General features: G+C 35.6%; 1 protein-coding gene across 1 annotated transcript in view; it reads left to right on the forward strand.

Annotated features, from left to right (window-relative positions):
* AGO1 (protein argonaute-1) overlaps positions 1-17,354 on the forward strand; it is a 322,424-nt gene that overhangs the window by 262,659 nt on the left and 42,411 nt on the right. Inside the window, exons 13-14 of the mRNA XM_090405013.1 lie at positions 13,509-13,668; positions 15,896-15,986. Of these exons, the coding sequence (XP_090261139.1) occupies positions 13,509-13,668; positions 15,896-15,986 (251 nt within the window). The remainder of the gene's footprint in view (positions 1-13,508; positions 13,669-15,895; positions 15,987-17,354) is intronic.

Consider the following 17,354-nt stretch of genomic DNA (forward strand, 5'->3'; position numbering starts at 1 on the left):
ATTTTTGCCATAAAAACTATAGCAGTATCACTGAGTAGTCATTTCCATTATCCAACTCCATTTTCAGGGGAGTGCTTAAGGGTCAAAGCTGTATAACTGAGAGGAGACCTCCACATAGCCTTTAAAGGAATGCGGAGAACTGACCAGGGCTTCTGACCTAATGTCCAATCCTCACCTTCTCGTGGTGCACCCTGTTGGGTATCTACTTTGATACTGAACGAACGAGGATGGGCTGGCAATTTGGGATTTAGCCGACCAAATTGTATTCTTATTGGTTAAACCAAAATAAAAAATGATGGTACAACATGACAAAATTTCATGCCGGCTGGGGCGTCGCCCAGTTAAACAAGGCCCCCGTTGTTTTCGCCAGGGAACCAGGGCGAACAGCGAAAAGTCAGCTACTGGAACAAATCTGAAAACAAACCCCAACTCAACATCACCAGAGTTAAAGATCGGTACTATCAACGTAAGAAGCCTGAATGGCAAAGAAATGGAGCTAGCTGAGGAATTAGATAAGTACCAGATCGACATAATAGGGGTGACTGAAACAAAAAAGACCAAAACTGGTGAGATCTTTCTGAGCAATAAATACAAAATGTTATATTCAGGCAATAACAATCAAGGAAAAGAAGGAGTAGCCATAGTATTCAACACAAAATACGAGGCTAATCTTCTTGAATGGCAGTCAGTCTCAAGTAGAGTAATGTGGGCAAATATGAGAATGGGGAACTGGACAATGAGACTTATTTGTGCCTATGGTCCCACAGAAGGTTCTACTAAGGTAGAAGTGGAGGAATTTTTTGAGGCTTTAGAAAAAGCAACTGACACAATGAAAAAGGAAAAGTTGGTCCTTGTTGGGGATCTAAATAGTAGAGTAGGAAATGATTGTGAGACATACAAAAATATTTTGGGAAAATTTGGAGAAAAGAGCAAAGCTAATAATAATGGCAAATATCTGTTGGATTTCTGCTCAGGACATGGACTGGTTATTACTAACACCATGTTCCAACATAAAAATGTGCACAAATTCACATGGAGAGAAGAGGCTAGGAATAAGAAAAGTCTCATTGACTATGTTATTGTTGATAGTGATGTTTTCTCCCTGGTGCAGGACACCAGAGTGTACAGAGGATTTGAAATTGGAAGTGATCACTATTTAGTCTTGAGCAGGATAAAATTGAATTTCATATTGAAAAGAATAACATGTAAGAAAGTTTTAAAGCGAATAAAAGTTGAGCAGCTCTCAGATGTAAACTGTAGACTAAAATACAGAAATATTATTGAAAAGAAAATGAAAGAGTTTGAGAACAGGAATCAAACCTTGGAGATTCAGTGGCAAACTCTGAAGGAAACATTGATTGATTCTGCCAGAGAGGCATGTGGTGAGGTTGTGTGCAAAGATAAAAAAAATCAGAACTCCCTGGTGGACACAGGAAGTCAAAGAGGCAGTGAAGGAAAAGAAGAAAGCATATCAAAAGTTCCTGGCAAATAAGTCAGCTTTTACTCTTACAGAATACAGAGACAAATGTAAGAAAGCTAAACAGTGTGTAAAACTAGCTAAACAAAAGTCATGGGAGGACTTTGGCAAGAATATAGAAAATAAATATCAAGAAGGTGGCAAAATATTCTGGAGGTTGTTGAAGAAGCTTAGGAATGGAGGAAAGAATGCTGTAAAAGGAATTAGAGATGATAAAGGTGAAATGAAAACAGGAGAAAAAGATATCCTTGAAGTATGGAGTAATTACTTTGAAAAACTGCTAAATGAAACAAGCAGTGATGACAGCACAGTGATAAAAAACACTGACCAGGCATGCAGTCAGGAATACATATCCATACTTGAAGTAGAAAAAGCCATCAAAGGCTTGAAATGTGGAAAGGCAGCAGGAGTAGATGATATTCGACCAGAAATGCTGAAGTATGGTGGTATAAGAGTCTTACAGTGGCTGCACTGCATAGTTCAGAAAGCCTGGACAGAGGGACGAATTCCCGATGATTGGAGTAGAGCTCTCATAGTACCCATATATAAAAAGGGAAATAAAACTGCATGTGAGAATTACAGAGGTATTTCCCTACTGAGTGTTCCTGGCAAGATCTATGCAAGTATACTTGAGAAACGGTTGAGAAGAATTGTGGAAGAAAAGCTTGGTGAAGAACAAGCTGGATTCAGGCCAAATAGAGGCTGTCAGGATCAGATCTTCACTTTACGACAAATAGTCGAGAAAGCATGGGAATATAACAAAGATCTGTATTTAAGTTTTGTCGATTTGGAAAAGGCATATGACAAGGTGCCAAGAGAGAAGCTATTCAATACACTGCAGTTATATGGTGTCAATGGGGCATTATATCAAGCAATACTTAGTCTTTATTTGAGTTGTGAGTCAGCAGTTAGAATTGAAGGAAGTACAGGAAGATGGTTTAATGTTAAATCTGGTTTCAGACAAGGATGTTCATTATCCCCTCTGTTATTATCTATATGGATCACATTATGAAGGAAAGTGGTGTTAAACCTGATATCAAAATTGAAGATGTTAATGTCAGCTCTTTGCTTTATGCGGATGATGTTATACTTCTTAATAAATCCGCTACAAGTCTGCAAGATTCTCTGACTAAATTGAATAGCTGTTGTAATAGATATGGTATGAAGGTCAGCAATAAAAAGACAAAGACAATGAAAATAGGCAGAATCATTGAAAATGTCAGCTGTGTTGTGAATGGAGAACCTGTGGAACAAGTAAAACATTTCAGCTACTTAGGCACAATTTTTACTGAAGATGGTAAACTAAATATAGAAATAGACAACAGAATCAGCAAAGCTGGTATCGTGGGAAGTCAATTGAATAAATTCATATGGAATAAGAAAGAAATTAGTCGGAACACTAAATTAGCTGTATACAAGACTGTGTTCAAACCAATTTTAACTTATGGATCTGAGAGCTTGGTCAGAAGTAAAACACTTGACCAAAGACTAGAGACCGCAGATATGAGAGTCCTGAGAAAGATTATAGGCGTGAACAGATGGCATCAATGGCAATATCATATTAAAAATGAGGATATTAGGAAAGAACTTGACATTGTCAGCATCCAGGAATGCGTTAGCAGAGCTAATCTCAGATGGTATGGTCACTTAAATAGAATGGGAGAGGAAAGATTAGCAAAACAAGTGTTCTCTGCCAGGTTGGCAGGAAAACGACCCAGAGGAAGACCAAGATATAGGTGGATTGATACGGTACAAAGTGCCTTAGACGATAGAAATATAAGATCTGATAATGTTGGAGTCTTGACAAGTAACAGACTGATTTGGAGGAAAATTGTAGATAGGAAGTTAGTAATGATGTAATTTTTTCATGTAGTACTGTCATATCCTGTACACCCCTTGAGGGTACATGGCAGGAATTTGATGATGATGATGATGAACTCCATTTTCACTTTATTATAAAAAAGCATGTCCCCCATAGTTGAAATTCCCATAATAATTACTCATCCTGCACTCATTGTATTAGTTTGCAAAGGCACATCATCAATGTTCTCCTTATACTACCTAGATATAGCAGCAACCAATTATATATTTCATCCTGTTGATGTCTCATAATTAGCTTTGGCCTTCTTCACCATACAGGTCACACGTTTTGCTTGCACTTGTACTGCTCATAGGCATGCTGATCAGCTTTTTCTTTATATTCCCTCCACAACTTTTTCTTTGTATGCATCTTCTGCTTAATGATGTTATTTATCCATCAAACTCCTATCTGATTTATCTTTTTGACTGGGTATATAGTCTGATACTGCTTTCTTCAAACATGCCTTGACCACCTCCCATGCACCACCACCATAACTTTTCTCAAAATTCTTATGCCATGGCACTGCTGATTATGAGAATGTGCAAAATCCCCTTTTCCCCATCCTGTTCCTTCTTTCCTTGCTGAATATCCTTTGCATTCTGTTTCTATATCATCTTAAGTCAACCAAGTCTCACTAATTGCATATAACTTTTGGTCAAGTTGAGCCAACCAATGCCAAAAACTCCTTGCCCTTATTCCAGATACTTCTGGTATTAGTATACATAAACTACAAAACCTTCCTTCATCCCACAACATCCCATCGGATGCTTGGACCTATGCTCATATATCTCCTCCTCCACCAAACATTCCAGTTTCTCTGACTCAGTACTTTTGACCTCTCACTGAACAACATTTTCTCAAGACTTGATCCCAAATCCATTCAAATGCAAGCCATCCACCTTATATAAATTCTTCCTTCCATCAAACACACTCCACATATTCACAAACTCCCCACCATTCTTCCTGTGCAATCTGTGCACTGACTCATTCGAGAACATAGCTCTCAGTCTCAGCTCGCCTCTATCATACCATGGCAACAGACTAACTTTTAACTTTCTCTCTTCTTTTTTTGCTTCTGACAACTCTTTCATATACATACCACACTTGTTACTTGTTAAATCATTTGTACCAGCCAAAATAAATATCTCTTTCACCTTCACTTTGCATTCTTATAGCCATCACTGACATTGCTAATCTTGGCACCAGGAACACAATTTTGTCACACTCTCCTCAAGTGCTCCTCTTAATCACCACACAAAATTTGATCCTTAATCTCACGCTTACACTCTTTCATACTCTACTTTCTCTCCCCTTTCATACAACCACTTTTTTTGCTCCTGTACTATCTGCCAGACATTACTGTAACCACTCAATCTCATGCTTTGTTCTGTGGAGAATTCCACATAAATGTGCTATCTTTTCCATTACCACATGGTCATTCTCTTCATTTTCTACCACTTCATTCTTGCAGGTACTCATACCACTTGCAACATTGACCTTGCCAATCACATTTTCATCCTTTTTGTGTTTCAAGTAGCCATTACCATTCTTCTCACTCTCCTCATATGGTTGACATTAATTCTTGAAATTCACTCATTCATTCATCAGTGGCTTTTAACAGGCATTAAGCACCTGCAGCCTTCCAAGTATCCTTGGAGTTTCTAACCGTAATACAAGGATAAGGCAGTTTACCCCTATGCCTCTAAGTATTCTTGTCTGTAAATTGAGTGTTGGAAGTTTATTTTTCACTTGGTTAGACTATAAGGGGAACCGGAAAGTAATCAATTATTTTTAATAGGTAATTTTTAGCCGATTGTTTTTTCTTAAATAACACATAAATTATTAAATTCGATTTTTATTTAAATGTTAGCATTACTTTTCTATCTAAAAAATCTGTTTGTTTTTTTTAATTTTAGATTATTTTTTTTAATATGGCAGATTTTAAAGTTGAAGAGTACCATTTACATCATTGTATGCTGTTTTTGTTTCATCAAGGAAAGAATGCTACCGAGGCTACCAAAATCATTTGCTCAACTTATGGAGACGTATTGAAGGTTAACAAATGTCAGCGATGGTTTAGGAGATTTGCAAAAAAAATTTTGATCTCTCTGATCGTCCTCGATCTGGAAGACCTCTTACTCTAGATGACGATGCTCTTAAGACTCTCGTTGAATCAAATCCAAAACAAACCATACAAGAATTAGCAGAGAAACTTAATTCATCATGGTCAACTGTCTAAGAGCACTTACATAAGAGTGGCAAGGTTCTTAAACAGGGTGTATGGGTACCGCATGAACTCAATAAAGAAAACAATAAAGCACAGACTGGCGATTTGCAATTCATTGTTGACCAGACAACGAAATGACCCCTTTTTGGAATGAGTCATAACTGGTGACGAAAAATAGGTGCTGTATAAGAATAATAAATGCAAAAAACAGTGGCTTTCTCCAAATCAAACTCCAATTCCAACACCTAAAGATGGACTTCATCCACAAAAGGTTCTGTTGTGCGTTTGGTGGGATATTCATGGAATTATTCATTACGAACTCATGGAACAAGGTAAGACAATCACAGCAGCTATCTACTGTGAACAATTTGAGCGACTACATCAAGCATTGTTAATCAAACGTCCTGCGCCTTGTAAATCGAAAATGGGTAATTTTGCAGCAAGATAATGCAAAACCACATTCTGCAAGAATGACTCAAGAAAAAATTAGGCAGTTAGGATGGGAACTTCTACCACATCCTCTATATTTGCCGGATATTGCCTTGCCCCTAGTGACTATCACTTATTCAGGTCCTTAGAATACAGCATAAGAAATAAAACCTTCCATTCGCAAGATGATGTCCAAAGGAGTTTGATATCATTTTTTGCCTCCAAAGAAAAAACTTTTTTCAAAAAAGGAATTCTAAACATAGTAGATCGTTGGAATAAGGTTATAATTAATGATGGCAATTATAGAATTGAATAATGTTAATTTGTTCTTTAATAAAATTTATATTACAAATGTAGTTCAAAAAATTGATTACTTTTCAGTCCCCCTTATATAATAAATTTAGTTTATTACTAAATTTATTATAGACTAACTAAATATATTATAGTCTAACCAAGTGAAAAATAAACTTCCAACATCTTTCTCTAAATCCAGAGTAATTCAATAATAAGGTAGTACACCTGTTGGCAACTCCTATAAGTAAATATGACCTCTCCTATTGCTTCTGCCTTAGTATCTCCGCATTTGGGTCTGCCTCCCACTGACAAGACCTCAATAAAGGTTGAAACTGGTCTGGGTAGTGGCCCTGACCTTAATGCATAGCAGTATATTGTCTGCAAGGTGATGTTCTTTGCATTATGGGAGATACTGAGACAAGGAGTGATGAGAGCTTGATCCACCTTGCTCAGAGTTGCCTGGTGTTGTACTACCTTACCTCAGTCCTGAAGATATTTTCAGGTGCAAACTTTGTTTGCTTACACTTGGATAAAGGATTAAACTAAATTTATTATATTAATGTAAATTGAGTGTGTTTTACTGGTTGGTTTGCATGTTCTGAGGGATGAAAAACCAAAGTTTCCAGGGGGGGGGGGGGACCTTTGAGACTGGCTAGCTCACCTTTAGTCGAAAGAGACCAGATAAAGGTTCCTCACTTCACTGAAAGGAATCGAGCCCAAGTCTTTCTGACCAAAGGGCTTTGTCGATACTGACTGATCTACAGAGGCTAATTCTTGAAATACAATACTTATGACAAATCCACTCTCCAGTTTTGTTCTCCTTCCATACATTTCTTATTCTATGAAGTGCAGCATGTACATTTTACATATGCTGTAGCAAACAAAATCACACGCTTTAAAATCACCTGCCACTGTTTGATGCATTGGTGCCATGACCTACAGGACAGCATATAATAAAACAAAAAGTTTTGAAACCACACAATTAACCACACTGATAAATATAATAATGCAGAAATAATGATCTAATTATTGCTAAATACTTTTAAAAGAACTTGTGGTAAAACGATAACTTCATTGTTGGTGTGTTGTGAATGTAGACACATTGAATCAGTTTAAGGCATGTTGAATGAGCAATAGCATGTACCTCCCACAATGAGTCTGATTCCATGAAGGTCTGGTGTTAATAATAATAATGATTCATTTGGAGGAGAGTGTAATTGGAATTTTTAAAAATGATCATAAATTTTGAATCATTCTATAAGTAATAGGGAATTTTAATTAGTTATTAGTACACACTAGAACAAAAAATATAACAGACTTAGAAATATTGTTAATTCCTGACCACAAAGATTAATGAAAATTAACTATTATTTAGATATTGGTCAAGTGTGGGTGAATAACTAATTTAATTACCAACTAGTGTTTCATTGGCTTGTGCTGTCGGCTTCATCAGGGTACACTCAGGAAAGCAAAGAAATAAAAATTACATGCTAAACGTTAACTGACAATTCTATTTCAATAACAAAATAGTAGTGCGCGTGAAACAATATGCATGTCACAGATACATGATTTACTTGTTAAGATGCATTTCGTAGTTTGCACCGAAGTTCATTTCTTGTGTGTTTATCGATCTAATTAAAGTCTTCCATATATAGTTCGCCCACCATTTCTAGATCCTTTCTTGGCTTGGTGCCAAGAATAGTCGATTCATGCTGAAGTGGAGAAAGAAATGAAGGATGTGCGAATTGGTCGCCAACATGCGAAATCACGTGCTTTCTTGTCTGTCGCTGTACTAGTACTAGCTTGATTTTTGTTGTTCTCTTTTTGCATTATTTTTTTATTATTAATTTGTATGATGGATCCAGTACAGTCAACAAGTTCTACTGTTACGTTTCAGTAGCTCTTGCAAAAGAATAGTGAATAATGTGCTGACATTCTGCGAAAAAGAATCGTCAGAAGGCCGTCTTCTTGTTCCCTTTTCTCAAGTCATAAAACGTGCAAGTGCAATTGCGGGCGTATCGGGGTCGACTGTTAAAAGAATTCGTAGGGAATCAAAAGGTGAAGGTAAGCCAAAATTTAAATCTCCTAAAAAAAAGCGCCAGAGAAAGAAAACCATCGAAACCGTAGCTTTGAATGATTTTGATGTAGACGTTATAAGAAGAGCTATTCACGAATTTTACGTGGTCGAGAAAAGAGTGCCGGCTGTTCCGAAATTGATTCCTGTGCTTAAAGAAAAAATTAATTTTCCTTGGAAAAGAGAAACTTTAAGGAAAATACTTCATGAAATCGGATTTTGTTTTAAAAAGTCCCAGAATAAAAGGAAACTTATCATGGAGCGAAGTGACATTGCTTTATGTAGAACGCAGTATTTGCACGTATTAACACTCTACGTACATTTTTCCAACTGTTATACAAGCAAAATAGTTGCACTTTAAAAATAGCAATGTTCGTAAAAGAAAAGCTAAATTTTCCGACGTGTAATAATAAACAAACTCAGTTTGTTTATTATTACATCCCAGAAGACAGACTGATTACCCTATTATCGGAATGGATTCTCCTTTTTCTGACATGCGCAGAAGTGTCAAGGGACCTCAAATCGGTGGGCGAACTATATCTGGTAGGATTAAACCTTGGTTCCTGTTGAGGTTATTTGTGGGATGGGCGACTGTAGTAGCTTCTTTGAAGATTCTGGAACAGTAGTTTTCTTCTATATATGGCATAAGACTTTTATTCCATTCAATAATGTGGTTGGTTGTAGAGAAGTGGGAAGAAAGGCCAGAAATATCTTGTCTGTTGTTTCTAACATAGCTGATGTGTTCCTTTTGTCTCACTTCGAAGCTTCTAGACATCTGACCAATGTAAATTAGACCACAGGAACAAGGGATGTTATAAACTTCCTGCATGTTTGTAGAAAGGATTGAAATCTTTTGGTGATCTTAGAAATTTCTGGATAGTTTCAACTGGCTTGAAGGTCACTCTAATATTGTGTGGTTTTAGGATGCAAGATAGTTTTTTAGAGATGGTACCAGCATATGGAATAGTTATAGTAGTTATATATTGGGTTGTCTTTGTGGTATATCAGAGAAGAGAATCTTGTTAATAAGTCCTCTAGGGTAGCCATTTAGGAGTAGATAGTTTGATATTTTATTTAATTCTTCTTGTAGATCATTATGGTCTGTGGTGAATTGTATAGCTCTTTTCTTTAGCATATGAATAATGCTGAGTTTTTGGGAGATGTGGTGTGATGAGCTAGAGTTTAGATAACATCCAGTATTTGTTGATTTTTAATTAGATCAATAAACACAAGAAATGAACTTCATTGCAAACTACAAAATGCATCTCAACAAATAAATAATGTATCCGTGACACGCATATTGTTTCACATGCACTACTATTTTGTTATTGAAATAGAATTGTCAGTTAACGTTTAGCTTGTAATTTTTGTTTCTTTGCTTTCCTGATTGTACTGATGAAGCCGATAGCATAAGCTGGAGACACTAGTTGGTAATTAAATTAGTTATTCACCCACACCTGACCAATATCTAAATAATAGTTAATTTTCATTAATCTTTGTGGTCAAGAATTAACAATTTCTAATATGAACAGGATCGATGAGATCTAAACGGAAGGTACGCCATCTTGGACTTTTAAAGTGTAAAAAAGCAAAGTTTTTAAATGACCTAAGTTTTTTAAAAAGATGTCAGGACAACAATGTTATCCCAAAGTTCCTATGTCTCAGGCAGCTTTTTAATTCTGGACAAGCTAAACGCATTTATCATAAAACATCTCTCTCTCTCTTTTACGTGAAAGAATACATCATACAAGACTTACTTTATTCCAAATAGACTCAAAATGCTATGAGTTTTTCACAGACATCTCTAATACCGTGGATGAAGATATTTGGCAAGTTCTAGATAATATGATTTACTCAAGTTATGAAAAAACCTTCATAAGTAGCAAACGAACACAAATCGAGAAATTCAATCATTTGTATAATAATCTTATTTAGTCAAAACCTTCTATACTGGACAATAAAGTGATCGTTAACCAATCTAAGCACATAGTAACTAAACCCGAGACCACTATTATTAAAAAAAGGCTTCAATTTCGCCTTAACACCCACTGTAATACCTCAAGTAGATTTCATCTGCAATTTAGAGAAGGCAATATCACTACTACCACAACTTACAGCTAATGACCTTAGATTTCAAAGCAGCATAATTCTCTCGTCTCCTTCAAGATCTCCTCACACCAATGTCACCCCTATGGAAAAAAGAACGCTACTCAACTTAAAGAATAACAAAGACATCATCATACTTAAGGCAGACAAAGGGAACAGCACTGTCATCTTAAACACAAAAGATTATGAAGACAAACTCAACAATCTTTTATCGGATACATCTGTCTATAATGTATTTAATACAGATTTGTTGTATTAATTAATTTTGTTGATTTTTTAACTATGTTAAAAAACCATAATGATACCAATGAGTTATTACATCAGATGATAAACTGGCCTACAGATCTAATTAAAAAGTTAAAATCTATGCATCGTCTAACTCCTAGATTATACGGCATTCCAAAAGTTTATAAGGATGGCTCCCCCCATTACACCCAATAGTGGATGGAATCAACTCTCCAACATATTTACTATCAAAATATCTAGCTAAAATTCTACAACAACACATCCATAATTCAGATACTTATATTAAAAACTCTCAACATTTTATAGAAAAATTAAAAAACATCTCTATCTCTGAAAATGATATACTTGCCAGCCTTGATGTCACTTCCCTGTTTACCGACATTCCAGTGGTTGAAGTTATCAATCTTAGACAATTTATTCCCACAAGACATCTCTCTTCATTGTTTAGCCACTGTCTATCTTCTAACTATTTCGTATGGAAGAAAACAATTTACAAACAATTAACAGGATTGGCCATGGGCAGCACCCTCTTGTGCTGACTTATTTATGGAAGATCTTGAAAGTAAAATCTTATCTCAAATTAATCCAAAACCTAAGGCATTGTTCAGATTTCTTGATGACATCTTTATCATTTGGAACCACAAAAAGGAAGAGTTAGATTACCTAAACAAAATCAATATGTTCCACCACCATACTATCAAATTCACACTAGATCTTGAAAAGGACAAACAACTACCATTCCTAGACATCATAATAAAGAAAAAAGAAAATAATAACGTCAACTTATCAGTTTATAGAAAACCAACAAATACTGGACGTTATCTAAACTTTAGCTCATCACACCACATCTGCCAAAAACTCAGCATTATTCATATGCTAAAGAAAAGAGCTATACAATTCACCACAGACCATAATGATCTACAAGAAGAATTAAATAAAATATGAAACGAGCTACTCCTAAATGGCTACCCTAGAGGACTTATTAACAAGATTCTCTTCTGATATACCACAAAGACAACGTGATGACACCCAATATATAACTACTATAACTATTCCATATGTTGGTACCATCTCTAAAAAACTAGCTTGCATCCTAAAACCACACAATATTAGAGTGACCTTCAAGCCAGTTGAAACTATCCAGAAATTTCTAAGATCACCAAAAGATTTCAATCCTTTCTACAAACATGCAGGAAGTTTATAACATCCCTTGTTCCTGTGGTCTAAGTTATATTGGTCAGATGTCTAGAAGCTTCGAAGTGAGACAAAAGGAACACATCAGCTATGTTAGAAACAACAGACAAGATATTTCTGGCCTTTCATCCCACTTCTCTACAACCAACCACAACATTGAATGGAATAAAAGTCTTATGCCATATATAGAAGAAAACTACTGTTCCAGAATCTTCAAAGAAGCTACTACAGTCGCCCGTCCCACAAATAACCTCAACAGGAACCAAGGTTTAATCCTACCAGATATATGGAAGACTTTAATTAGGTCGATAAACACACAAGAAATGAACTTCGGTGCAAACTACGAAATGCATCTTAACAAGTAAATCATGTATCCGTGACATGCATATTGTTTCGCGCGCACTACTATTTTGTTATTGAAATAGAATTGTCAGTTAACGTTTAGCTTGTAATTTTTGTTTCTTTGCTTTCCTGATTGTACCCTGATGAAGCCGACAGCACAAGCCGGCGAAACTAGTTGGTAATTAAATTAGTTATTCACCCACACTTGACCAATATCTAAATTATAGTTAATTTTCATATAACAGACTTGTTTCAAATATCTGTAGTCTGGTGGCTTCTTCAAGACTTTTTTAAATGAGAGAAATAAAGAAAGCATAAATAAACTGTTAGAAGAGAAACAATCCAACAGAAATTAATTTATTTATGTTTTAACATCAACTGCTTCCTTCATTTCTCCCATTTCTCCTTATGCTCAGCTGTTGAGCATGTCACACACCGGATGCAATTTGTTGTACACAAGAAAGGTCAGCACATTGAAAATCGTGTATGTAGTCCAGGGAAACCCTGATTCTGATAAATAAAACATTATTTCCTGTGAGTTCAATCACTACATTAATTTCTGTGTCTCTCGCAAGTTGTTGTTTTAGTTTAATTATTATTATTCTTATTATCATTGTAACGCGCCACATATCCAGCAGAAATGAGTGACGCGGCTGTCGCTTACACCTTTCGAAATGTTATTATTTCATTTTATCTGCCTTTAATGTAATTATCCACATGTTTTTGGATCTGCCAGTGCTAAAATTTCCCCTATCGGCGACTTTTGGTACTAAATCTTTTTTTCACAGAAATCATCTCCCCTGTGCCTTCAAAAGTCTCGATATAAAATTTGGTCTCATACTGTTTATTGGTTTTAGCTACAGATGCCTCCAAAGAGGGAAAGTTATTTTATGGCCACCCTGTTTTTAAATTAGTGAAAATTAATCTATCATTAGAATTTTTCTATCAAGCTGAATTAATCAGATGTAATCCTATTGCTTTTGAAAGCTTAGAAGTAATCATATGTAGCTATTCCACTTACTTTAATCTTTCATTTCAATCTTCATGCAATATTTTCTGTGATTTGATAGAAAAATTTCTAATAATGGATTCATTTCTGCTAATGAAATGTTTTGATTATAATACTCAATAATACTCGAGCAAGAAAGAAGCTTTTACTGTCTGAAACTGTTAAATTGCAAAGAAATAGTGTATATATATATATATATATATTTACTATTTTTTTCATGTTATTATGAATTGTTTTTCTTTTCTCTAGCTGAAGTAAAAAGAGTTGGAGATACAGTTTTAGGAATGGCCACTCAATGTGTACAAGCTAAAAATGTAAATAAAACTTCTCCTCAAACACTTTCAAATCTCTGTCTCAAAATAAATGTGAAATTGGGTGGAATCAACAGCATTCTAGTACCAAATATTCGGTAAGTTAATTGTGAAAAAAAAGTAACTGATATTTGTAATAAAGTGGTTCATTTATATTTCATATAGTATATTGACTTGGTATTTTTATGGAATAGTATATTAATTAATTGAACTATATTGTGAAATACAGAGTTACACCATATCTAACCCAGCATATAACATGTGTCCTTTGGTTGGAAAGACTTGGGCTCAAATTTCATCTAGAATTGAGGAATATTTATAAGGACTTTCATCTGAAGATGAGTTTTTACTCTCATATGAAGATGGGAATTTCTTCCTTCTGCAAAACAAACTTGCCATAGAACACATACAACTGACAGATTCTGTAGTTATTATTATTACCTGACACCTCCAGGAAGTCCAAAGACTCATCGAGGGTGGGCACCTACTCCACAACGCTGTGTCTCCGCCACTCAATCCACTAACTACAACGAACTGCAACTACTTTCATCACCTACACTGACGCCATCTACCGACAACCACCCTCACTAGTATTTCCACAGACAGTCACAAATATCCATGCCCACGGTGGGATTCGAACCCGCAACCTTTTGGCTGGAGAGCGGATACGCAACCACTCAGCCAATCAAGTTGGCAGTAGTTAGCATTAATGACCCATCATAACATTAATTGAATTATATGATTCTCTGTTATGAGGTGAGGTGTGAAATATGGTAAACAGAAGTTCAGTTATCCAACTATTAATCAGGTTCAGTGTACTTAACTGAGTGATTAACAATCAGAGGTGTTGGTATGAAAATACTTCGACCAGCACCAATGAAAAGCATAATTGCTTTTCATTGGTGCTGGTCGAAGATTCATATGTTTCATGATTTCCTGTGTTCCCAAAATTTCAAACTCTGCTTTGCTTGCCTATTGTCTTCATGGCATATTTGGAAAAATGATATGTCTCTTTGATTTGAAAGACCTGGATTCAAATCCCATCAGTGACATGAGGAAACATTTTTTAGGCCTTTTCATTACTTTTGAGTCCAGTTAGCTGGCCTCAGACTGAACAAAGTAATTTTTTTTTATTATGAAAATCCCTCTCAAAGGGCAAATTGACTGGTAATTTTTTTTTTTTTTTTTTTTTTTTTGTCAGATTTCATTTGTATGATATTGGTAATGTTATGGTCTTAAGCAGCCTTAGTGCTCATGCAATAACAATTGAATCTGCAACCCAAAGCATGAATACTGTACTTGCACAGTAGGTAAAGTGCAAGTACAAAGTTCCTTCTACTACTTTATTTTCTTTTATATTTGAGGGAACTGTTATCCCTAACACAGATGATGAATTGCCAGCTTCCAGCAAAAAAAAAAAGATTATTATTATTTCATAACACCTCCAGGGAGTCCGAAGACTCATTGAGGGAGGGGATCCTACTCTACAGCTCTCCGTCTCCACCACTCTATCAACTGCAACTACCTTCATCATTGCCATCTACAGCCGACCACCACCACCATTAGTATTTTCACAGACAATCACAAATATCCATGCCTAGGGTGGGATTCAAGCTTGCAGCCTTTTGGCTGGAGAGCGTATATGCTAACCACTCTGCCAAAAGGTTCCAGAACCAATGCAAAAAGCAAGGGACTTGGCAGGCAGCCTTACTCGATTGACTCCTTTTTTGAATTTTGATCAGGTTTAATAGGAATCCATTAACTAGGAGGTGGGTAATTTTATTAGGAATCCATTAACTAGGAGATGGGTAATTTTATTATTCTAGGCTTATAATGGCCTTTTGTCCACCCCCATATTTGTTGATGTGGAACAGAAAGAGATTATCTAATGCTTAAGTAAAATTCACTGGAAGTACTGCCATTTGCTGCTTTTTCATATTAACTAAGCATAGTAGATTCACTTAGCAGAAACAGATTAAATTCTTTTGCTAAAGCTGTATTCAACAGTAATATTCTAAGAATAGATGGGCCTCTTTTATCACTGGGTTGTTGAAGCTTATGAAATAAACCATTGATGTTTTTGATACCTGTCCTAAATAGAAACTGAATATGCTTACCCTAAGGTATAGTTGAAGATACAGGTATGAGTTGTCATTTGTTTTGTATGTAATTTTGTGTAAGAATTGTTGCTATTGTTAGTCTGTTTCTCTTGGAACACTCACAAATTCAGATTACTCAGAGATTATAGAAGTATATAAATATATAAAGACTGAGAAATATCTTTCAAATTATTATACTGATTTATTTGTTCATTTATAATTTTAGGCCTAAAGTATTCAATGAACCTGTGATATTTCTTGGAGCTGATGTAACACATCCTCCAGCTGGAGACAATAAAAAGCCCTCTATTGCTGCTGTAAGTATTATTGTTTCTGTTTCTCACTCTCATCCTTTCAATTTTGAGACATGTACCCATGAAAAATATACAGTTTATCATTTTGTGATAATTTCTTCTGTAGGAAATGCAAGTCCTTATGACTGTTTTATTATTTAGCAAAAAAGAATTCCATTAATTATGATCTGATATAATTCAAGTTATATTTTATATAATATAATGCAGGTTTGAATATTGTGCCTCTTAGTTTAATTAAGGGGTAATTTTGATACTTATTTGCTTAATTTCTGTATATATCATAAATTGTTAAAATTATCTCTCTTTATACATGCACACAAACCTACTACTTTTGTCAAGTTTCTTTGATAATGTCTAGATCTCCATGATCATATTACTCTTCTTTGGTTGATTTTTTCCTGACTAATTTTTCCAATTAGTCTAAAATTTCTAATTTTTCCTGATATGCACGTGCACACACACACACCACATACAGGGTGTTCGGGATAAATTTGACAGTTTCGTAAGGAAAAAGAAAATCTTCTTTGTATCTATTAAATTTAATGAATTGACAAAAAAACATTACAGGCAGAGTTAATTACAATACTATCAACAAGATTTACTCAAAATAACCACCATTAGCATCGATCACAGCTTCAATTCTGCTTCGGAACCTCGAACAAGCTGATGCTACAGTCTCCCTGGGAAGGGCCGCAAAAACTGTTTTAATTTTATCCATTAACTGGGCTTTTGTATTACTGGAAGTGCGATTGGTGTCTTTTTCAACTGCGCCCCATACAAAATAATCCATGGGGTTAAGGTCTGGGGAGTTTGGAGGCCAAACATTTGGACTGGTGAAGTCGTAGAAATTTTCAGACAACCATTTTTGACTTTTCCCAGAGGTGTGGCAAGGGGCCGAATCCTGCTGCCATACATACGGCCTATCATTGGCTACCCTTGTTATCCAGGGCTTGACTACAGTTAGCAACTCCACGAACAAAGCCCGAATTCCAATGCCAGGGTTCTTCAATACCTGTTCCTGCAGATTTGCGAGGAATTCTGCTGTACGAACGCAATCAGATCATCTGCTAGGGATCTTTCTTCTTGCTACATCCTCGTAGTCACCATTGCAAGTCTCTAGTTCATGCCTGATTGTTTTTACTGTATTCAGGGAGCATTGGGCAGCAGTCGTAATATCCTTATTTTGATGGCGGGCACGAATCATCATGATACAAGTTATTCTCTTCCATGATTCAGGTGGGTTCCAGCTATCCATCCTTTCTGACATCTTGTATATGAATGAAGAAGGGTCCAAACTTTTAAATGAAGAGAAGTGTGTGTTAATACATGTAACTTACGGAAAAATATAATTAATTATAAATATGTCAAATT

This window comes from Typopeltis vanoorti, chromosome 15, assembly GCF_054136105.1.
Source record: "Typopeltis vanoorti isolate ZY-2024b chromosome 15, IOZ_Tvanoo_1.0, whole genome shotgun sequence".
Taxonomy (NCBI): Eukaryota; Metazoa; Arthropoda; class Arachnida; order Uropygi; family Thelyphonidae; genus Typopeltis; species Typopeltis vanoorti.